General features: G+C 41.3%; 1 protein-coding gene across 3 annotated transcripts in view; it reads left to right on the top strand.

The window, feature by feature from the left end:
* The first annotated feature begins 2,823 nt into the window (after positions 1–2,823).
* LOC113167793 (trinucleotide repeat containing adaptor 6A) overlaps positions 2,824–24,209 on the top strand; it is a 31,189-nt gene continuing 9,803 nt past the window's right edge. Inside the window, exons 1-14 of one of the 3 annotated variants that reach the window (XM_026368697.1) lie at positions 2,824–3,039; positions 4,476–4,527; positions 10,095–10,193; positions 15,601–15,911; positions 16,473–16,520; positions 17,771–19,795; positions 19,884–20,079; positions 20,169–20,635; positions 20,814–20,945; positions 21,030–21,191; positions 22,881–23,069; positions 23,233–23,399; positions 23,540–23,617; positions 23,811–23,978. In XM_026368697.1, the coding sequence (XP_026224482.1) occupies positions 16,475–16,520; positions 17,771–19,795; positions 19,884–20,079; positions 20,169–20,635; positions 20,814–20,945; positions 21,030–21,191; positions 22,881–23,069; positions 23,233–23,399; positions 23,540–23,617; positions 23,811–23,978 (3,630 nt within the window). In that variant the 5' untranslated portion in view covers positions 2,824–3,039; positions 4,476–4,527; positions 10,095–10,193; positions 15,601–15,911; positions 16,473–16,474. Of the gene's footprint in view, positions 3,040–4,475; positions 4,528–10,094; positions 10,194–15,600; positions 15,912–16,472; positions 16,521–17,770; positions 19,796–19,883; positions 20,080–20,168; positions 20,636–20,813; positions 20,946–21,029; positions 21,192–22,880; positions 23,070–23,232; positions 23,400–23,539; positions 23,618–23,810; positions 23,979–24,209 lie in introns of those variants that run through there. The other 2 variants (XM_026368864.1, XM_026368778.1) reach the window with 2 other exon arrangements.

Raw genomic sequence — 24,209 nt, 5'->3', positions numbered from 1 at the left:
ATTCTCTATGCCCCTTTCTCTCTCTCCAGTACAATGGTCTTCCCCATTTTTTACATGCTTTCTAACTCCTGCAGCTGCAACTGATCAGTCTTACCCCTGTGGGTGCGTGCATGTATGAAAGCAGAATCAAAACAAGAATGTGTTTTATTAGCTAAGGGTGCAAGCATACTAAGAGTGTGTTTTGGTGTTTGCTATTCAATTATAAAATAATAATAAGAAGAAAGTATGGCAAAGAGTAAACAAACGTGTAAAAAGGCAGCAGGACGTTGGGATTGGAAAAATTACAAACAGATATGATAAGGTGATGACAGAAAATCACGAAGGTAGCATGTGCTCACAGTAAAGTAAGAAATCAGGTATACGTAAAATCTGCATAATTTGCATATCACAGATACAGATTATATAAGATAAACGAGAAAAATGATGCACATATGTTGCATGACTTAAAATAAAACAGCATGAAGAAAGTCAATGAAATGAGGTTCATGGATGCACATGCTAGGTTTTCTGGAAGTTGTGGGTGTATGTTTACATGCAATTGCGTAACTTTATCACCACCAACGCTCTGTCAGTAAATATGGAAACTTGCGTATGTGTACCTGTATGCATTTGTTTGCCCAGGTAACCATGGTCTGTTTCCTGCATTGAACTCTGCAGTTGCGTGTGAATGATTAAACTGTTCTGTATACACTGCTCTGCCTGACAAGGTGACTGCCTTGTCAGATACTAGTAGCAAACCAAAGACTTCACTGGCATGCTGCGTTTCGAAATTGTAGATTTATCAACAGTTTTTTCTGCCTTTTTAAGCAGACACACCAGTTACTCTTGGATGTTGGTTTCTAGGTCATTTAGAAATAAAAGTTAGAAGATTAAAATATAGTTTTTTATTACTGTTGGTAACTGAAAATGGGAATTCTGATGCATATCTTATATTGCAGCTGACCTTACTTAAAACATAACCAAACTAAAAGGACTCTGGCACAACAGGAGATGCATGGAATATTTTCAAGTAACTAGTTACATGTGCAGCTGGAAATTTATCTCATGCAAGTAGACCCCCTGTGAGCTACTTACATACAATAGAAAGCAGCGTGACATTTTATGATGTATGACTCCAAGTCAGATGTTTGTAATCCAAAGTTTTTCTAGTCAACAATGGTCCTATTCTCAGGCATTACTCGTCACATATCTTTCCTGTATGCTTGTTTTGTTGCAAAAAAATAATAATGCTTCTAACAACAACATCTGTGTCCACCTGACATCCTCACTGTGTCTCACTTTGTAATTATGACTTAACGGCTGTGAAGTAGGAACTTCAAACAAATGCATGAAAGCAGGGAGACAATTGGAGAGACAATCAGCTGGATACTTTCCCATTTGGAGACCAATTATTTCTGAATTCCTAGTTGTCATGAACACACCATCAGAAGTAGGACTCTATTGGGAAACCAAGCTTTGGGTAGTATTTGGCAACAGTCCCCGAGGGCTGATAGCTTACCCACTTGTTTATGCACTGTATAATCTAATCTTGCTGTCTTTGATACCTGGTCAAATAAAATCATTACTTGGCAATAGGTGAACTCTCCCTCTCCATGTCTCTCTCTACCTCACAGTCAAATACACACAGATAAGAGGTAATTTGTGCACAAGGTTGGGAGTTGTTTTTGTGCTGGGTCAATGGTCATTGCTTTGCACGCACATCTTGCCATGTCTCTCCTGTAGGCAGCAACAGTTTTTGTCTCACTAGTGAAATATTGGCAGATTTCACCCTGTGGTTCAGGCATCTCTGCTCTCTGTTTACTGTCTCTTCATTGTTGCTTTTTTGTATGTAACAACCAAAACAATGCGTTGATGAAACAGTGCAGAGAAGCTGAAAGTCTCCACATTCTTTGTCTGTGTAATTGATATTTTCACTTTCCTTTCTATGTGCTGCACGTTCTCAAGGACACTCGACATTACAGCAGAGCATTTCCTCTTACATACATACAGAAAGGAAACACACATTCAGCGATTCACTTCAGCAAGTGGAGAAACATCATGTGGATGTGGGGGTTTGACTGGCTGGATCCTCTAGCTGAAGGCCTGTCTCCCCTACTCACAGGGAATAAATAATTAATGCTACTGCTCAGCGTCATTAATCAGTAGAAACATCAGTGGAAACAACACACTTCTGACCTTTATGCCTTTTATTGTAAGTGCAATTACGAAAAGATACAAGACGTGCAGTGTTGTGCATTTTTAAAATTGTCAAATGCACTCATTTTGTTGCCCATATGATATTATAATGAAGTTCCTCTGACACATTTGTGCCAGATTCTTATCTAATACAGCTCAAAATTACAGTTTGACTATTTACATTAATGCGTTCACTGTTTACTACACCGGGGTGAAACCTCCCTGTATAGTGGGAATTTCATGACCTGATTCCATTGTTTATACTCATTATGATTAAATACTAAATAATAAATTAGAATTCTTCCTTGTGATTTGAAAACACAATTTATTATTGTTGTTGTAGATGTTTTTGTGATATGTTTTAGGTTATTACAGGTGATGCATTTTAAATCGGTCTTTATTTTAAAATAAAAACACATTTCCACTTGTTTTCTAACCCCGATGTTTGTCACTTCTCCTAATTTGAAGGTAGATTCACTTGAACAGAGTTAACATGTTTTTACTCGTCATCTATCTTTGCACCATCTCGTTATTTACCCTTTGTTGTGTTTGGTTTTCTCAGAGGAAGTGGTGAACGTGTTTCCTGCTCTGTCCCCCCTCCTCCTCCTCCGCCTCCTGCAGAAACGCACACAGACACACGCACGGACACGCACACGCACGCACAACCAGAGCTGAAGTGAATGCGGAGAGAGAGGAGGGGAAAGCAGAGCTCAAGCGAAGGAAGGTTAGCGAGCAGCGAGTGAAGAAAATGGCGATCATGCAGAACGAATGCCTCCCCTCGTAGATGCTGCAAACGCGTTGAAATAATTTTAGCCTTACAGCCGGCTCTCCTTTCCACTCTGTTGCACTTTATACTTCAATGAGGTGAGGATGTTTTGTGGTGTTTTATCACAATGGGGCTGGTTCGTTTTTTTGTCGGGCTAACGTACACAAGAGACCGGGTCTGTGAGACTAGACACCGGGGTAGTTAAGTTGAGCAGCCGCTGTTGTTTAGTTAGCTTTAACTGGGCAATGCTAGCTAGCTAGCCTGTTCAGCTAGCACTTGGCAAGGTGGCTCGGTTGCAATGCAGTTTGTAAATAGCAAACGCATCGACTGACAAACCGGTGTTTTTTTTACTGTATTGCAGATTTTCTGGATACTTGTGTTTGTGTGTTTGACAGGGAAACATTTTGTATTTGTGGACAGCTTAACCTTGCTGGTTGCTAACGCCAACTTGTACGAACAGTGTTAACCTGACCTCTCCAGCTGTGCGTACATTTCTTTGGAACCACTATTCTCTTCTATTATTTCCAAGTATTCGTTTATCACAAACCATTCTTGCTTATATATTCCATGTACTTTAAATTTAGTTGAATACCACAGTCTGTGCTCGATGCTACACCGGGTTAACTCGCCATCTCGTAGTGTTAGCTTTCAGCTAGCATTAGCAGCCATGCTAATTTGACGACGCAGTTTCTCGGCTGTGACTCCGGCTGATTGCTCGACTTTTTTTGGAGTCTTGCACATGGGTTCTCACTTATTCACACGGCCGTAAAAAGACACATGATTTCTTGGCTAAGTGTAACATCTATATAAAATTGTTTGTGAAATAATTAACCCACAGAGTTGTATTTAGATGAGGTCTAACGCCCTCTGTCGGCAGAAGGACGGAGCAGCTGGTTGCTTGATGACCTCCGCGACGTTGGTTTTGTAGTCGTATTCATCCAACTTTTAACACACACCCGACGATGCTGCAAACACGGTTAAGCCTCACAATATTGCCACTGCAGCGGTTGTAATTAGATGCCCTCTGAAGGCCTCTGTTAGTCTTGGCTGCGCTGGAAAAATACCAGACTCCAGAGAAGCCATGTTGGTTAAGCTGTAAGTCAGGCAACAGCTGAGATAATGGCCGATCAGGACCCGAGCTGCAACTCTGACCTACACACACATACTGTGTGTCTTGATCTGTCATTCTTATTAAACAATTTATAGCTTAAGCTTATGTGGGCTCTAGTCATGCATCGATTTGATCGTGCATTGCCGTGTTATGCAGTTCAACCTGCATTTCCACATCAGCTAGTCGAAATACTTTTCGTGGAGCCATTGCTGAGTCCCACTGTTTGCCTAAGATTGTGCCTGTGTTGATTATGTGGGTGAGGTGCACGTCTATTAGCTTGTGCAGCATCTTCAATTGGTTTGCCACATTTTAATTTAGAACTTAAGTTTACTATTTATTGTACTACCTGTGTGTGTTGGCTTCACATCTGTGTTTTTTTTTTTTTTTAATGTGATAGACTGAGGTTCGGTTTTGTTTTTTCAGAGATTCGGAATTGGAAGCTGTTGCCACCAAAGAAACTGAAGCATCTTAACAGGTGAGTGTGCGAACATAAACACACATGCGTGAGCACTATTAAAGAGCACATGAGCCAAATTTCACCTTTCTGGCTACTTCTATTTAGATGGTAGCAGGACCTGTGTCTGTGTGGGGTGGGCTACTAAAGGGGGCTGTGTGGGTCAGGGAGACACAGGATGGGCAGCTGCTGCTGCTTATGCAAGCACATGCAGTTCCGTTTGAATTGAATTGGAGGGTCTCGGTTAGTCTAGGCCGCATTGTGCTGAGTAAGCTTTGCTGTGTTAAAATCGCTAAATGAGAAGCCAGAGTCCTGATGTTTTGTGTGCGGAGAGGTGTTTGTGCAGCGCATTGTGTCTATACAGTTGGTCTGCACGCATACAAACAATAGAGCCACGGACCACAACTAGTACATCACCCCGTTCCTGGGGCAGCGTTTAATCTGTTTTCTGTTTTTAGATCCTAAATCTGTACATGTCTTGAATTGTTTTTGTGTGGTGTTATGATTCTGCTGTGAATATGTAGAACCGGTCCATCAACATACGTCTTTGACACATCTAATCTCAATAAGTGTCTGTTTTTGTCAGTTTTTGCGGATGCTGTACAAGCATATGTAAAACCCATCAGCTTTCTTTAATTCTTTGTGAATCCAAGTCATATTAGACTAAAATTGTCATTTCATGGATTGTATTATATTTTGGCTAATGACTTGTAAGCCTTTCTATTATGCTGGTTTGTTTGGAGTTCGTTGCTAAAGACAGAGGATGTTTCACATTTTCCTACTGCTGGAGCATATTTTCCAGTTGTGTGTATGTGGGAGTATGTGACTGCTGCTGAATTCAGTGAATTGGAAGCTATATTAATACACTTAAATGAACATAAATTATTTTTCATGTATTATATCGCATTTGCAGTTTGTTCTGGGTGCCCCAGACTTAACGTTTAAATAATGTGCTTAATGGGGATCCTGTTTTATCTAAAACATCTACACATACAATTCTAGTTAGTTTAGCATGATTATGGGATGTGTGTTTGTCATACTTCAGTTAGATGGAAATCTCTTTTTTTTTTGTTCCATAAATAACACACTGCCAGCAATGTAAGTGTTGCCTGAGGTTGTTTTAGGTTTGGAAAGTGTTTTTTACTTTTTTCTTTTTTCTTTTTAAATGTGACTCAGTTTCTAAACACAGACGCTGCATTGAACTTGTTCACTGATGCTCTCAGCTATTGAGTCAGTTATATTCATAATCATAACACAATGATAAAACAATGTAATTATTCATAGCTAGTGATATTCCCTTAGACATTTCAGAACAGTCGAGCCCCTTGCTTCACTTTCACTTTTGGTTGTCTGGTTCCATTCCCCAAATTACTGTTCATGGTTACATGGCCTTCGTGTCTGAGAATGTCAAGAGTTTTGACAAGGGTGTTATCAAGTGTTAAAGGCAAAGCACGGTAAACTGAGGTGTCCTAAGGTGTTGCAACATTGGTTGGGGGCCAGATAGTTAACCATTGCCTCTGTGGGCTGTAAAGCCACACCTGAAGATGGTCACGACACTAGAACGAGAAAGGAGCAGAAACAGAACATTTGATGACTTGTACAGACATACGTCTGTTATTATTGTTAGAGCTCTCCCAATCCTGAGGCAATTTGTAATGGATTCCTATTAGATAAATTAAGGCCGATAAAAGAATGTGATAATGTGGGAAAAAATAATTGGCGCACGCAAGTTCTTGCGGTAAACTCTGGTGCTGTTTATCATTGGCAGCGTTCAGAACATGCAGCTATTCCCATTTTTAGTCAACACTGACTGACATGTTGCATTTACTAGACAAAATGACAAATATCAGCAGCACATATCAACTCTAACTAATAAGCATTAATTCTAGGCAGTTTAAGCGTGTAAGGTAGTGGTCGTCAGGAGGAGACAGATTTTTAATATTATGTTTTTTCACAGTCTGCTTTGATGCCATATATCCAATATAAAAAATCAGTTTCCATCTTACTGAACACAGTTTAGATTAACAATTTAAAATGGTTAATGCCTCGATTTGCTGCACTGTAAACAACCTACTGGGGCTTAAATATTTTAGATAACTGTATACCGTTTGAGGTGAACTGGATTTGCATGCATTTTGCCGCCTTGTATTCTTGAAATCGGTTTTGTAAAATAAAAAAGAAACTTAAATCTGCATTTGTGGAACCTGCAAAAAGCTTTGCTGTTGGAAATGCTTTGATGCACAAGTTGCCCCACCCTCCAGCCGGTGGTGAAATTTAATTGCTTTTTGCAGCCAGAAATATCAAATTGCTATTCTCAAGTTACCACGACCTGAAATGAACTGATCTGATTTCTACTGCACAGTTGGAATGGCAGATTTAATGCAGCTAGGCTGGAAATGTCACAACTTGCAACGTCAGCCGTGCAAAGCCTTCACTGTCGGGCTGTTTGTGACGAGGAGATACTTGTTGTCATTTGTTAATTGAGTGATGGTTCTCCTGAATGGAGCCTCCAGTATTTAGCCTCTGTGAGAACATGCTAATTCAAATTGATGCAAATGATGTGGTGTTGTACATGCAAATTAGCCACGCGACTACCCTCTGGCTTTTGTTCTTCCAGCGACAGACAAACCCATGTGAGGGTGTGTTTGTGGATGCTTGTTTAATGTTTGGGTGTATGTCTGGTATTTGTGTGAAAACAGCTACTTACACCAGGCTGCAAAAGCAATCAATATTCTGTCTTCTATAAATTTAACAATCCTCACAGGCTTCACAGCATGACTCACTGCTAGTGGAAAAACACTCCTACAGGGTCTTAGAATGTAATATTTTAAAGCGTGATCTCTGATCTCTACCTCCTTGGAAACCCAAATATAGGCTGATTATTTTGCTTTATATTTTTTGACAGCAGGAAAGAAAGGGCTCAAAAAAGGCAAGTGGGGAAACGGCAAAAATCCACTGATACTTCAACTAACGTGGCAAGTTCGGGGAGAAATAATGAATAAAGAAATGGTGTTGGCATGTGAGCTCTTGCACATATGGTAATCCCAAGTTCACTTTGTTTATAAGGACTCAAACGTGTCTTGGACATTTCCATTTAACTTAATAAAATTTGTGTCCACTGCACTTTTTGGACTCTTACTGATTGTTTTTGCAGTCTTACATGATATCACTAGTGACCTTTTAAAACTATTTTCCTCCTTTTTCATCTGTCTGCTCCCCTTTTACTTCCTCCCACACTTGTCAGTCTCGGTACAGAAAGTCAAAAATGATGTGACCATCTTTAGCGTTAATATAAAATTGGAAAGTGATCCATCTTCAGCTGTTTATGTATGTTTATACATAATTTTTTGGGGGAAAAAGGTGACTTTTTTTTTTTTAAGAAAATATGGATGGATGAACAGTTATGTTTACATTTTTATAATGGTTGTGGTAAATTAACATATCAGCTATCTGCCTGTGCTCGCCACCTTACAGACTAAGGTAGAAGTACTCCAACCAAATAATTAGGTTTACCATGTAACATATATAAAAACAGAAATATACCAAGCTTTTAACGTTTTAAAAATGTTTCTCAGACATTGAAATTAAAATTGTTGGACAGATTTTTGTTGGACTGTAGTACATAATTGCTTTAGCTTCCCCTTTCTGGCAAGGAACCGCACACTTATGAATTGTAATTTTGTGAGAGTCCAGTCTTTTGACTTCTTCTGCCGACGCACACAGACACATACGGCAGTGATAGTTAAGATTTATCACTAGGGATGTGTTGATACAATATGTGCAACTGCAGTGTTGGATTAATCGATCAGATAATTTCCTTACCTCAATTAGAAAATGCATCATTGTAAAAAGTTATTTTATTCACTCTGCTTTCAGACAGTTTGGGAAAGGGCTTAAAAGAAGTAAATTATAAGTAGTAGTAAAGTAGTTTTTATAAAGCCACACATCTCTGCATTTTATAGCTGATATACATAAAGCAGGGTGTAGTCTTAGGTCTTTTTACCGATACCATCTGGCCTCCGACTAGAATAAAACAAACCATAAAACATATTTGCAGTTGCAGCGTTGCTGTCCTGTTCTCCTAGTCTTGCCCTCCCCCTGTTTGTGCTGCCTTGGTCGTCTTTACCCCTTCTCTTGCTTTTAGTGACTCTCATTGCCCCCCTCTCTCTGTCAGCTGTAGCTGTCGGGGGATGAACAATCGTGGGTCCATTCATAAACAGATGCTGTCCGTGGTGTGTGTGTGTGTGTGTGTGTGCGTGTGCGTGTGCGTGCGCGCGCGCGCACTGCAGGAGGGCCCCCACCATGCTCTGTTGTTGAACCAAGAGCCATCTGCTGAAGCACTTGATGGTTGGGATGGAGTAGAGGAAGGAGAGTGATGGGAAGTGTGGGAACTATGGGAGGAGGGTAGTATCTGTAGGTGTTTGCAGGAAAAGGATCTAATTGTGTTAGGGCTGGGCCCAAACATTCAGATATTCATTGAATAGCTATTCAGATTTTAATTCTGTATATTTAGGTTCTTTTTCTTTAAATAAATGTAAGATGCCAGGAATTGTCTAATTTGATATGTGGAAATCCATAGGTGGAAATGTCAGCGTAGGTACCTGACATCCTTGTCTTTCATTAAGTTAACATCACTGCTTGTTTTATAACAACAGTTATACATTATTGTATATCAGGCTCTTGCATTTGGCAAATTGTTTGTTGATAAAAATAAAAATCAAATTAAAACAATTCAGATTTTTTTACATTTAACGCTGCAACTGTGGTGACTATGTAAGTTGTTTGAGCATTTCTGTGTGCCTCTGTGTTTATAGCCAAGGTAAGTGTTGTGCTGTAATCCCATTACTGGATTAGTCTGTAGCCCGCAGCTTTCTCTTGCAGGTTAAACGGCACGCCCACTGGGACCAGTGCAGCTAAACTTAACGCTTGCTCATGGAGAAGCAGCAGTCCGATTACAAACTAATAAAGCACTAATTAGAAGGCCTTATTTTTTAGGAGCCAGAAAGATTAAGAATCTAATCTGCCAAGAGAAGTGGAAAATATTTTAACAAACAGTCCAAATCCCAATAATATACAAATATATTGTGGAAATTAGCATAGTCTTATCAGGGAATTTTGTCTTAATAAATCACTTAAATGATTAGTAGATTAGTAGTAATAATGGATTTCAATTATTTACTTGTTTTGTTCTTGTGGGAATAACAGCTATGTTTTATTATGCTATTATGTGCTTTGTGTACACAAGTATACACAAGTGTATATTAAGTTGTGTAATTTGTGGTGGCTGTGTGGATTTATGGGCTTGTTGCTGTATATTGTTGGAGCGCTCCATCTGTCATGACAGTTCTTCTGTTTAAATTATTTTTTGTTTAAATACTGACTTGCTCTCCCATCTCAGTTCTTCCAGATTGAACTTTTAGTTCTGGCTTGGTTTTAGAGGTTAACTAATCATATTAGTTGTAAAATTATCTGATTTACACACTTAATTCTAATTCTAATAAATATTACTACTCACTATTGTCATGCAAAGTTAAATATAAAATAACAAATACAGTTCCAGTAATGCCTTCCCTTCCTCTTCTCCACAGGGAACACACCCATAGAGGGAAGAACAGTGGATGGAAGAGAGAGAGAGACGGAGAGTGTGAAGAGGAAGGAGGATAAGAAGATACAGGACTGGACAAAAGGTGAGAGAGGAGGTCAGGACTTCTGTCAGGAGCTGGGGGATTGTTGTGCAGTTATAGTGTCCTGGTACAAAACTAAATGTCTTTACAGTTTACATAACAGGAGTCAATAGGTCAAAAATTATACTTGACATAGTAAAAATGCATCTTTACAAGCTTTAAATAGTTTCACAACCCTCCGTGTTGCAGTTTAGTGTAGAGACATGAATCTGGCTCTACATGATAGGAACTGGCTCGGTATAAAATAGCAGGGCATGTTTGACTCCCAGAAGTCTGAAGAAATCCACAAACAACTTGGCTCAAAACATCAAAAAAATCAACGCGGCTCTTCACTATTTTTGGACTGTTTATTTATTTCAGCTATGAAACCTTCAAGAGTTTTAAAACATGGGCATTTTATTTTTCCCCTTTCCAATATATTCCTCTGTTACTAGTCTGGGTCCTGTCCCAGTAGTGCTGTGTGCTTTGCTCCAATGACAGCGCTGGTGTACTGTTTGAATTGCCGTTACAGTTTCCATTGAGTCCTGTGTGTACGAGCCTACTACTGTTACAGATGAAACTACTGTCGCTCCTAATCAAGGGAGGAAGTCTAATGGTGTCTATCTCCGACCTTGAGTGTACATTAAGTTTCAACTGTGGTAGCCATCTCTCGCTTTTGTTTCTCCTCCTCCTCACCTCTCTATTTTATTATATTATTATATTTGGCGGTGTCTCTCTGTACTGACAGACAATTATTTTCTCTGTGGAACCAGACTGTGAACCTGCACAGCCACTTATTGTCTTGGGAATTCTTGCCACAGAGGTGTAATCATGCTGAAAGGTTTACTATCTATACTTAACAGAAATATGAGCAATTTCCTCATATATATATATATATATATATATATTTCTTTCTGTCTTGTATGACCAGGCTCTTCAGATAACACTAGCATTTAGTGTCACCTTGGGTAGTTTTCACTATTTTGACACTGTATATGCAAAACTATTAACATGTAAACCAAAAACAGCAGATTAATTAAAATAAAAATAGTTAATTCAGCATATGCTATAGCAGTTTCTATATAATAATATAATATACATATATTCGTGTCATCAGCTTTAAACATGTCTGATAGAATCCTCAGACATTAGGTAATTTTAGGCTAATAGAAAGCAACAGATAAACATGTTATCTGCCCTGCGGCTGGTCTAGTAGATAGAAGTCCTGTAATCTTAAAATAGTTTTTCTTGCCTCTTTGCTGCAGTGTATTGGAGAGAAATGAGTCTGGTATTGCATGTTGCAAATTGGAGCAGTTTAAAATGGCAGAACATACCTAGGTACTGCTAGAATTAATGTCTGCTTACTCCTGTGCTTAAAATGGCAACTTGAATGGGTGGGGTGAGAGGGGTGGGGGCAAACACTGCTACTGACTAATTTTAAACTATTTGTATAGTAGATACATGGTAGTGAACTGGTTGCAACTAATATCTTCTGGAGCGTGGGTGGGCTGAATAATAGACAAATCAGCTAATGAGTCAGAAGTAAAAACCTGAGGCTTGTGCTTTTCCACCATTACACTTTGTTTGGGTGAGTGAGTACCCCATCAAGTCCCTCCCAAAGTTGAAGTGACAGCAAGTGCACTTATCTGCTCGCACACACTCTTAGTGCACATACAGTCGCACGTAATGCATAGGCCTGTTTTTGGAGTGCGAGGCAGTCAGTCCTGTTAAATGCACCTTTCCTTAAGGTGTATATTCAATCCTTTATGTTGAGCTGGCTTGAAAACTAGACGGATGGAGTCTGCCTGTCTACCTTGACTGCCAGGGATCCCCTCACTTTTTCTGTTTAATACTGAGAGTGGTTGTGCCTGTTTGAGAAACACTGGCATGTGCTTCTTGCACTGATGTCACCATGCTCAGACAAGCCCAAAGGAATTGTTTAGGAATGCTGTCATAACAACATGGCTTGTTGGTTCCTTCAGCTCCAGGTAATAGATTTAAAAGTGTTTGAAACTTTTAATTGAATTGAGTTTAAACATAATGAATATCATTGTTAAATCTGTAATATTGTGTTTTAAAGTATCAAGTGAGGCAGCAGTGCAAGCACCCAAACTGTAACCTGTCGGATGTTTGACAATGTGCTTGTGTTAAATCTGGAACAGGTTTGCAAACACAGTGCTGCAGACGTAGGATCAGTAGATGAGGAAACATGTCCATGTATGAATGTTGGCTCCAACATAACCTTTGTTCGAGATGTGTTTGTCTGTATTTCTTCAGCCACCTTCTCCTACCTGGCAAGTCTGTGTTTATTTTAGCCTAAGAGGAAAGTTTAACAAAGTAGGTGCACTGATGCCTGCGTGTACTTGAATTGATACGGCAGGTGAAATCATTGCACGTCAAAACTAACTGTATAACCAAATCTATAACGTGTGTATCTGTATCCAGGTGCTTTTATATCTGTTATACCGCCCACCCTAAGTGCAAGCAATTTTTGTTCATTCCAGCATCAAGGCTTGCTGCTGAGGGCTTGATGTATTTAATGTCATGCAAATTATTTTTTTAAAAATATGTCGGCTTTTAGAAACAAAGCTCCATGTTCCAAATAAATTTTGCAGTTGCATAGCAACAGTAGGGACACATGAAAAGTGCCTTTAGCTCTTGACAGTTCACTTCATACAGATTTTTCCAGACAGTTGAGTCAAATAGTGAAAAGCTTGTATAATGTGTTTTTTTTTTTCTAACCTTTTATAGTATAAACATAGGGCAAATGTTTAATATCATGCGTAGTTCAAAGTATATTTAAAATAAAGCACCAGAGATTATGAGGATTAAAAAAAAGAACACTCTTGGGAGCGGCCCTAAAAGGTGATGTCCTCAGCCCTTAACACTTAGATTATGTTTATTGCCTTTTGAATTTATACCAACACATCTGCTATTTATAAAAACCCATAAGGCACTCAAGACTTGAATAGCCTCCAGTGCCCTTATAAATCAGATCTACCTGTATTTACAATATGTTTTTCTTTGTGTAACAAACATGCTAAAATCAGCCTATTTCAGATTTATTTTTGTTTTAGAACCACCTCTGTTCTACTCCTACTCCCCAGGTAGTTTATGTAAGCACTAAGGTAGAAAACTGTTTATCGGTTAATTCTATTTTATCCTTTACTGCTATTTAAACTCTTCTTGATATATTTCTTAAAGGGAGTGCAGATTTTGCTGGGTTCATGTGCTGCTGACTTCAGGGAGTTGACCTTTTTTGCTTCTGATACATGTTAGAAGCTGCAGCCGCATTCCTCTCACATCAGCCTCAATGACAGGCTCTTTTGCTTCTGCTTCTTCGTTCCTCCATTTTCACATTCCACTACAGTCTTCCCTTATTTTTGTCCTCTGTTTCTTGCCCCCCGATTGTTTTACTCACTTTTATTCTTTCTGTCTCTCTGTGTCCCTACATTCCCTCTTCCCTGCTCAGCCTCTCTGTCTGTAAGATGATAGTGGCAGTCGAGCTGCTGCCAACTCCAGGGGCCCACATGAAAGCGATTCTCAGATGCAAGCAGGGGAAATAAGAACAAACTGTTCTGTATGCACAGAGAAGCAGCAGTGAACATGCTTATACACACTAGGGGTGAACAACTTTACCATTTTGATGTTATATTTAATGAAAAAACAGTGATGTGTTGTAATCATTGCAATTATTTTGCAAATATTAATATAGACACAGACACTGTTGTAAGTATTCATTATTTGCTCTCTGTATTGTTTGATTTACACTCGTAAGGAGAAATGATTTTCCTTCTATAGCGCATTTGAATCAGATGCTTTTGGGTTGACAAAGGTCTTTCCATGTAGGAAGGTTGAGTCAACATTTTAGGGAAGTAAACAACTTGGTTCGCTGGAAGGGGTTTGCCCTTTTAGTGCTGTTGCTATTGGATGGAGCAGGTCAGTCCCTCTGTTAACGCTTCTGCATTTATTGCATTCTGTCTTTTTGGATAATATTGCCTCTTGAGAACACCTTAGATCCACTTTCTGGGGAGTTTTTAGTAATGATGATATCATTGTCCTGTCCTGTGTTTGATTAGATCCAGAGGAGCAGTTAAGCAGCTTCTGGCAGACTTTGCATTCAGATGCTGGCTATGTGCCCTGGTTTAGTTAGTGAGCTGCAAGTTAACAGAGGTGCAGTTGTCTGTCTGGTCAGTATGTAGGCTTTTCTAACATTGTTATCTATTTTGTGTGTCTGCATGATACAAATTGCAGTAAGCTCACTGCAGTAAGCTTTATTTATAATTTGGCAGTGAATATCATAATCAGTAGCATTTGTAATATGCTCTGAACCAGAAACATGCATGTTTGTATCTGTGCACTTGCTCATCATCCACACATGGGTTTGTTTGTTCTCTTATCATGTTGGCTGGTGAACAGAGTGGTTGCTATTTGAACTGAAGATTTATAAATAGACATATGTACTGCTACAGCAAGCAGAGCGAGCTAACACACTTGTTAATATGCACTGGGAAAAGGTCAGGAGAAACATGCGCACACTCTTTGCTGTCTACTTGCTGTCAAATACACTGGTCCACTTTCACTGAAGGACGTCTGTGTCCCTGTCCCGTGTTGATTAGTGTCTGTGTCAACTTTCTCTTTTGATCGTCTTTTCCTCTTTCTACTTGAGTTTTTCCTCTGCTAGGGTAAAAGGTTTCACTTGGGATAGCTTCCTAGAGCAGTGTTTCCAGCTTTAAGCCTGTTGTGTAACCATAATCTAGTCTAACCCATACACATTCACCCCTCCTTCAAGAATAGAAGATGGTTGGGGTGGCTTTTTATATATGTATATATACATATATATATATATATACTTTTCTGACTAGCTGGCACCCATACTTACAGATGTAAATAATTAGTCTTCTTCAGCAGGAGAAATTTAAACAATAGGACATAATGAGGTCACAGAATGTTTGGAAGTCAGTGGCACTAAATAAAAAAAAAAAAAAAAAAAGTAAGCTCCTGAAAACGTTTCAGGAGAAAAGTAGATTTTTGCCTGCCGAGCATACATGTTTCCTCCATACGCGTTGTATGACGTAGGCACCAGCAGAACTGATCTGCAGCACTAAAATATAATTTTGCATCAGTGCTGATGGCTGCGGTGTTGCCATGTGGAGACTATAATAGTGATTCACACTGTTTGTGTATTCTCATGCTCGTAGAGATTGTTGACAGGGGAGACATCAAGTAAGCCAGAGAAAAGCTGCTGTGAGAATGACAGATGTCTAAAACCCTGTAGACTTCGACCTTCAAAAATCATTGGGGGTGTTCATTGGCGTTTTTTTATTTAGAGATTTACATACTGTTAATTGCCTGAAGTTGATAATGAGCATGCAGTATGTTGAACTAACCGACTTTATGTCTCTCTTTTTCTGTCTCTTTCACACTGCAGTGCCAGAGAATACCAAGTCAAAGCAGAGTCCTAAAGCTAAACTGCGTCCCCCCTCCCCCTCCCTACACAAACACCAACACCGCCCCACATACACATACAGTCCTCAGCGATGCCAAGGGGGCCTGATCAGCCTGCTGCCTGCTCTGATAAGCCCTGCCTCTTCACCTCAGGCCCTTGAGGCTGTGCTCTCTGATTTTTGATCTTAGACCTCCCCTTTGTCAACCTGGGAACCAGAGGTCACTTGTTCTCCACTAAACTGCAGGACGCCCTCCTAGCCAGCCAGGAGCTTCAGCCACACACCGCACTCACAGGTAAACATTGGGGGAACAGAAGTAGATGGCAGCAGATAACATTAAGTTAGATATGTCTGTCTTCAGTTGCACAAAGCCCCAAACCTACTCTCTGCCAATGATCACACTTATCACAGATAAACCAAGAAACAACACAATTATATTTAAATGTCAATAAATGTTAAAATGTGGGTGAGTTCTGTCCTGAATAGTGGGAACAAAGCAGCTCATTACTCAGGAAACATGAACAATTTCTAATTTGCAAAATACTGTCAGATTAGTGGTGGTGGTTCATTTCAGACCCTAAGTTGATAACATTTTGATAGCACACAAATTCCTGAATTTTATAATTCGAACATCCATCTGTAACAGCTAATTTAAGGTTCAGAAACAAGCACTGTCTACTAATAATCTTCTACTTTTATGCCTCCTCTCACTTTGAACCGATCTGACTTTTTCTGTTTGCTTGATTCTGATTGAAAGATTTATCTATCCCAGCTATTTCTAACATCTTTTCACTGTTTGTTTTCTGTATCTATCTCTAACTCCTCCCATGTCTGTTTGTTTCCTCTCTGTTTCCAGGCATGGCTCCCATTCGGGATTCCGTCAGCCACTCCCCTAATCAAACAGGTGACTACACATGACCTCCTTTCTTCCCCATTCTTCTGTGTTTCGTTCTTCCTGTCATTGTTTTACTTTGGCCCTCTGCTTTGCGACTGTTAGACTAGGAAGACACCGTCTGATCTGACCTGACCGTGACTTGTAATGGATTTTATACATTGCATATCAGTGAGACAGAGATGAATAAGTGGGTTTGAAAGGATGCAAGAGAAGACTTGGCAAACAAACTCAATAAGCGGTACAGGGAGCTGGCAGCCATTTTAAGTGGAAGGTTTTGAAAGTGAGACACATTTAGGAGTGAGAAAGACACAGAGATGGGCAACAAATTGGACAAGAGACAAAGCATTAAAAAAAAAAAAAGTGGTATTCAAATAAAACAGTGCCAAGCTGACATAAGCTTGTCCATTTAGGGATTCTGTGGGTACCATACTCTCCTTGGAAAACTACATCAGTATGGGAAAATGGATGTTTTGATATATTTGATGATTGTTTTACTTTTTCTCTTTGAAATGTGTCAATTATAATTTTTCTGACAAATATTTAACTAAAATCCTTTCACTTAATCTTCAGTTATTATTTTTTTGACTGCTACTCTGCTTCATATCAAGACACCAGAGACTTGAGTCGTATAATGTATGTGTTGTAATATTGACAATTCAGTCACTTGCTGTGGTCGTCTGTGTTCACACTGACTGAAATCAATACCAAACCAGAAATGTTCCGATTTTGGAGACATGCCAGATCTAAATACAGATTGTCTTAAACTATTTTATTGTACTTGAAATATATGGGTTTATATACTTTACATCTCTACCGTATTCCCTTGCTTGACACTTTCTCCACTGTCCTCCATCCTCCATACCTCTTTCACACTCATCTCTCTTGTTTACCTAATGCCCCTGCATTACTCCTTTCCTGCTGATGGCCATCCTCTGCCTCCCTGAAGCGTAGTTTATAGCTTTGGCATGCTTTTGGCTGTGGTGACAAAATGGTGGCAACTGTGTCCAAGCTCAGGCCTGGCATGTATCACATCCAAAACCGTTTGGCAGCTAAAAGGTTGGAGGGAATAGAAAAAAATGTCAGTGACTGGGAATGAGAGAATTACAACCATATAATTGTATTTAATATAGAACACTAAAGATAAATTAGCAATTTTCCTAAATGGTTGATTAAATGTGCTGTTTGTGTTTTTCAAGTGACATTTTTAAATTTTAAATCTTAACACTATCCTCTGCTGTGTCCATCTTTTCTCTCTCCAGGTCTGGAGCATCCTGGCTTGGACTCACAGTATGAGTCTTCCCCCTGGTCCTCTGGCTCTCCCTGCAGCAGTGACAGCAACAGCAACTGGGGCAAAGTCCTAGTGGACGGAAGCACTGACAAACCCAATAACCCTTCTTCAACCAACTCTTCTGTCTGGCCTCCCTCTTCGTCTTCATTCTCTTGCTCATCATCTTCTTCCTCTTCTGGCTGTGGGTCAGGATCAGACCCTGAGCTAGCATCAGAATGCATGGACGCAGACTCTAGCTCCTCCATCGGCTCAGAGAAAAACCTAGCCGCTGTTGCTGCGACAACAGTGATGATGATGTCAGCAAATTCTTCTTCCTCTGTGTCTTCTACAGCTTCTTCCCCCACTTCTGCCATGATGGTCGGCATTTCTGTGAATGGGGACAGTAACGGCAACAGTCGTCAGGTTATTGGTGGAGGAATGGGAACCATCACCGGTGGAAATAATGGAAATAATAACATCACCGGGTCCTCCCATTACTCTGTGGCTGGATCCAGCAGTATTGGCAGCAATAACATGGGTAACCACAACAACAAGCTTGTCAATAACAGTGGTGTATGGAGCACCCAATCAGGCAACAACATGATCACCACGGGTGGAAGCACCCCTTGCATCAATGGAGGATCAAACCATGGTGCCTGGCCACAGAATCCAGCCCCCAGCCCATTGTCCCAGGGCCAACGGCCTCCACAGGCTCAGGGGATGAGTTCCAAACTTGGTATAGCTCCCCAACAGGGCCCCTTGTTGGGCTGGGGTGGAATGGCAGCTCCAGACAACAGCAGTATGATGGAAGACACTGAGGTGAATAATGGTACAGCAAGCAGTAAGGTGTTAGGAAGCAGCAACAGTGGAAATGGTGGCCTGCAATCTACCAACCTTAACACTGAATCTAATGGACCAAATAACACTATGATGATTACTACTACTACTACTACTACTACTAATGCCACAATGACCTCTAGTCCACCAAACTCTACCGCCTCACCCCAGGTCAGCGGGGATTGTTCCTGGGGCTCCATTGGAGCAGGAAATGGGGGTTCGCTGGCCAATGGAAACCCCTCATCAGCCCCCCAACACCCCCAAGGAGACTTGGGGAGTTCTGGGGCCTTCGGTACGCCTTGGGGCGCAACTACCTACCCTGGAGACAAGGGCCCCCCAAATGCAGACACTGTGAACCCCCAAAACCCTACCTTTATGCAGGCTGGGAATCCCCAAATCTCCTCTACTGCTGCTTACATAAGTAATAATAACCACAGTAACAGCGGGGCCCCGCGCTGGGACCAGGGGCCTCCCAGTAATCCAAACCAACCTCAGAGCAACTTGTCCTGGGGTGTTGGCTCCAATCAAATCCCAGGCTCTGCAGGCCAAACACCAGGAACTGGGAACCAAACTACAATGGGCCCTCCAGCAGGGGTACCCCACCCCTGGGGCAGCAGCGCATCATCTTCCTCATCGTCCTCATCATCCTCTTCCACAACGAACAACAAGATGTCAAATGGAGAATGGGGATCAGCAGCTCCTGGTAACAACCATTCAGATGCTGGAATTCAGAAAGGAAGTTCATCCAACAATGGCTGGAAGAGCCTGGAGGATGACGCCATTGGCATGGGAGCTGGGGGAGGTGGAAGCCATGTCTTGGGAGGCGTCACTGGTGGCTGGGGCCGCTCAGGAGGAAGTGAGGGAAGTGGAGAAAGCTCAGGAGGCCGATCCAGCTCAGACAGAGACAGTGGCCAGTCAAAGGGGGGAAGCCGAAGAAAAGTCACTCATTCTGCACCAGTATTATCACCTTTGGCCAGGTCTGATGTGGACCCAAGAGTTCTGTCCAACACTGGATGGGGACAGACACCCATTCGGCAGAATACCGCATGGGATGTCAATTCTCCTGCTAACAATCAACACCAGGGTACCAGAGAAGACGAAAGAAAGCACGTTAGTAGAACCTCTGGCTGGGGCACAGCAGCACCGGCAGCTCCCTCCCAAACCTCTGGAGGTAGTAAAGGTATCAAGAAATATTCATATTTTCATACCGTTACATTTGCTTACTTCATATGGAAAAGTATCAATAAAATCCTTTCATGTTTTTGTAGGTTGGGGAGGTGGGCCGGGCAGCTCAGGCCCAGATAATGGAAGTTCGGGCTGGGGGGAGCAGAGAGCAACGTCTGGATGGGACAGCAAAGTCCCTGCAAGTGGTGGTAGGCAAAGTGGCTGGGATGATGGATCCAGCTACAAGGGAAGCAACACCAGCAGTAACACCTGGAGCAACAACATTAACAAAGACGACAGGTAAAACAACAATGTTGTGTGTACTTAGCCCCAGCTGTCAAAGCTGTTCATCTTAAGTCTCACTAATCACCTTCATTATTTTTGTTTAGGTCCAATACCTGGACTAATGTGCCCAAACCGCAACAGGGCTGGGGTTCAAGTGGTGGAAATGGAAGTGAAGGGTGGGGTAGCAATGGAGATGGATCCAGAGGAGGAGCCAACAATCACTGGGGTGAGCCGCAAAAAGGTGGAGGCTCTGTGGGCTGGGACAGCGACAGTGACCGGTCTGGCTCTGGATGTTGGAGCGAGCCAAGCCGAACCAACACCAGCAGCAGCAACACCTGGGTAGGGAGTGGAGGATCAAATACTCCAGACCAGAGCACCCCAAACCCAGGCTCCAACTGGGGTGACTCGGTCCACAAACCCAATGCTAATACCCCTGCCTGGGGTGAGCCAATAAAGAACAACCATGCAGCCCAGAACTGGGGTGAGCCAAATCCTAAGCCCTCCAGTGAATGGGGAAAAGGTCCTGAATCAAGCATGTCCAGAAGCAATCAAGGCCCTAACAAGCCCACAGGTAGTTATTAGATAAATTATCTCATCTGAGTCAGGGTTTTGAAAAATATTTTATTTTATGTGCACATCAGTATTAGTGGTATGCCAATGTGTTACAGTGACTGTAAGATTAAAAGTATTTACTGTAAGCTGGGAGTACATAAAATTGGTGATTTCAGACTTGCTTATTCTTCTTCCAGGTTGGCACGGAGGCCCGATTCCCACAGTAGGTCAGAAAGAGGAAGTGGCGACAGGTTGGGAAGAGCCTTCTCCTGAGTCCATACGGCGGAGAATGGAAATTGATGATGGAACTGCAGCTTGGGGAGACCCTGGTAAATACATAGTCCAAGTGTATCTATTTCAGCTTGGTGCTGTTATTTTTAGCTGATGGCCTTTTAATTTAACATTCTTCTTAGGAAAATACAGTGGTGGGTCTGTTAACATGTGGAACAGGACTGGTCAAACAGAGCAAGAGAACACGGGCCCACCACCTCAGCACAAGTCCCACCCTGCACAGATCTTGAAACATCCTTCTCAACCCATGCAGCCTTCTGCCCAGGAGAAGAGCTGCAGTTCTGGTAAGTTGTTTGCATGCATGTTAAAAAAACATGATGATGATGATCACTATTTTAACACTGAATCACAATTAATCTTTTTATACTTGAGGCCAACATAGATGTGGTAGACCAGGTTAAAACAGATCTTGTGGTTTAGAGCCTCCAGGGATCTAAAATGGTATGACCATGTTATTACTAGCCTTCTCCTGCATTCTGTAAGCTTCCTGTGCACCCTTTTTGAGAAAGGTGATATAAAATTATTTAGATTTACACAAGAGCTGTAGATGCACACACTCACAAATGTATACAAAGGAATACACAGTTTGCACAGAAGCATGGAAAGAAAACAAACATGCTCAGTCGTTCTCTCCCATCTTCCTGCAGTGTGGCCTATGCTGAGGGCTTTTTGTAAAGCAGGTTGAGTCATCCCTTTGGAATGCTAAGAGCATTCACCTCATTCGCCTTTTTCTCTGCTCCTTTTCTTTTTTTCCAATTCCTGCTGTAGAAACACAGGCTTTTGTTGAGTTTGAGAGAAAGAGCAAGGCCATGAGTGGTAAAGGAGGAGTTCTGGTGACTTACTAATAGGAATGGTTTCGGTGTAAGATGGGAAAACCGAGAAAGGAAGGATCATTAGTATTACTCAAGGTCAGGGCAAGTAAATGGAAGGCTATGGTGAAGTAGATAGCCTGCTATTGTATTGATTTTATTTTATTCTGGTTTTATTTTGTTTGATACAAAAGATGAAATAGTTATGCCGCTATGAAAGAGCAAATTAAATAAAATGCACATACACAACCAGGACTTGTAAATTGGGCTAAAATGATTGATTCAGACTAATATTTAATTTTCAGTCTGCAGTGGAATGCATATAGGTGCACATTCATTGCACACAGAGACATGCATTGTATTTCTCACCTTCCTTTTAAATCTTTGGTCAGCTGATGCACAGACTTTAACAAAGCAATAGATTCAGGCTATCATTAAATATGAGTGGTTTTGCTCGTCTTTGTAGATGTATTTTTGCATCTGTATAGGAAACCTCATTTGGCTTTAAGCATGCATGCATGCATGTTCCCATGTGTCATCTTCTGTGTGTCTCTAGCTGTGTGCGTCTGCTTGTTTCTTCATCATTATTTGTACTTGTGTGTGAGCATGCCCAGTCACATGAGGGACACTGGAGCCTGAGGCCAACTCATGATCTGTCCTATTTTTGTGGGGAGGTATCCCTGGCATCTCCCTGAACGCCTCACAGAGGGAGAAAGTAGCAGGTCCGGATAGTCAGCTGTAACCGGAGCCTTTTGAAATCATACATACATGCACTCAGTGTGTCACATTTAAAGGGGGTCTGTGCACACCTCTACACACCCACAAGAGTTAAAATAAACACTTGCATAAGTAAGTTGACACAGGTTTTCCCATAGACATGAACAGGGCTTCTACTAAAGCTCTGATTCCTGCAAAGAGGAACAAAGAATTGAATCACAATTGTTATGTAAATGTGATTTGGAATCCAATATTTGCACAACCAGATTGAAGTTTCACTTTACATGATGCTTTCCAACTTTGATTGAACAGCTTAACATGTCCTGTAGGAAGAGAGATGTCGGCAAATATCTTACTTTGTATACAGACGTTTAACAAATAATGTGATGAGACATGAAGGTTACTGTAGTCTTGTTCTAATGGGCACCACCATCTCTATTCCTCCAGGTTGGGGTGAGCCATACCAACAGCAGAAGGAGTCATCATCATGGGGGGAGCCTGCTGCTGCTCCACCTGTGACTGTGGACAATGGGACATCTGCCTGGGGAAAGCCGATAGACAGCAGCTCTGGCTGGGATGAACCCAGCAGGGATAACAGAGATTCTGGGTCTGGATGGGGCGGCCAGCACAAGTCTGGTAGGTGCACACATGAAGTTGAATACTACACCTGAAACGTAGATGTCAAAATAAGGAGTAGTCCTGAGTGACTGGGACGATGTGGCAGTTTTTGTCTATATATAGCATATTCTGCCAATCTGTAATTGCTATACAGTTTATATTCTCTCTACGTCCTTGATAGGCCAAGGTCCCAAGTCCATGGAGACATGGTGTGCTGATGAGAGCTCCATGGGCAACAGCTGGGACCAGGAAGAAGAAGTAGAGATCGGCATGTGGAGTAACAGCCAACAAGACAACAGGTCCCATGACCAGAACACCTGGAACTACAAGAATAAAGGCTCAAACAAGGTTTGTTTATTTTGCCTTTGCACAGATGTTCATCTTAAATATGAAAACACTCTCACCAAGTAACTGCTGATGTAAAGCGGTTTTGACAGTAATGTATGTTTCAGCAGCAACAGTTGTAAGTGGTTTATCTGCTGTTTCAGATGAACAAACCAGTCAACAAACAGGATGAACCCTGGATGAAACCTTTCATCAACCAGTTCAACAGTATGAACTTCTCTGTAAGTGCTACTTCTCTGTTTTCCTCTTGCTCTTAGCTTTACAATTTCATGTATGGTAAAGTTACATTCACCTTTATTATAACATACGTTTTTATTACCATTCAGTTTTTTCAATAGTCTAACTCTGCCAATGTAAATGAGTGCAATATTAATGCTTTGCTGTTTATATATTTTTTTGTATTCCTCCTTGCAGAGAGACTCTCCTGACGACTCCATGAAAACCGGATCAGGGATGGTGCAGGACAAGCGTATGGATATGGGCAGTATGGGAGACTTCAGTGGAGTAATGGGGAAGAACCCTGGGTCTCGGCACCAGCTCCACAAGGAGTCTGCCATGGATCGCAGTCCTTACTATGACAAGGTATGCAGAAACATAACCTTTCCAGGTATATTATAGGTGGCAGTAACTAAAAGTAGAAGTAGAAATGAAGCGTGTTCAAGCTGGGTAGTGCTCACTCAGCTCTCTTGTGCCCCTTAGTGGTTGTTCAAACACACTGCATTTGATGTGTAGTTCTCTGAAAGGCACGTTTCATATGACACTTGCTGTTTGCCTGGTGTTGTATATCATGATTACAAATTATTAGTTGGGATG

Source organism: Anabas testudineus, chromosome 8, assembly GCF_900324465.2.
Source record: "Anabas testudineus chromosome 8, fAnaTes1.2, whole genome shotgun sequence".
NCBI classification, from domain to species: domain Eukaryota; kingdom Metazoa; phylum Chordata; class Actinopteri; order Anabantiformes; family Anabantidae; genus Anabas; species Anabas testudineus.
Note: the sequence above shows the minus strand (reverse complement) of the source record. Positions and strands in the feature narration are given on the sequence as shown.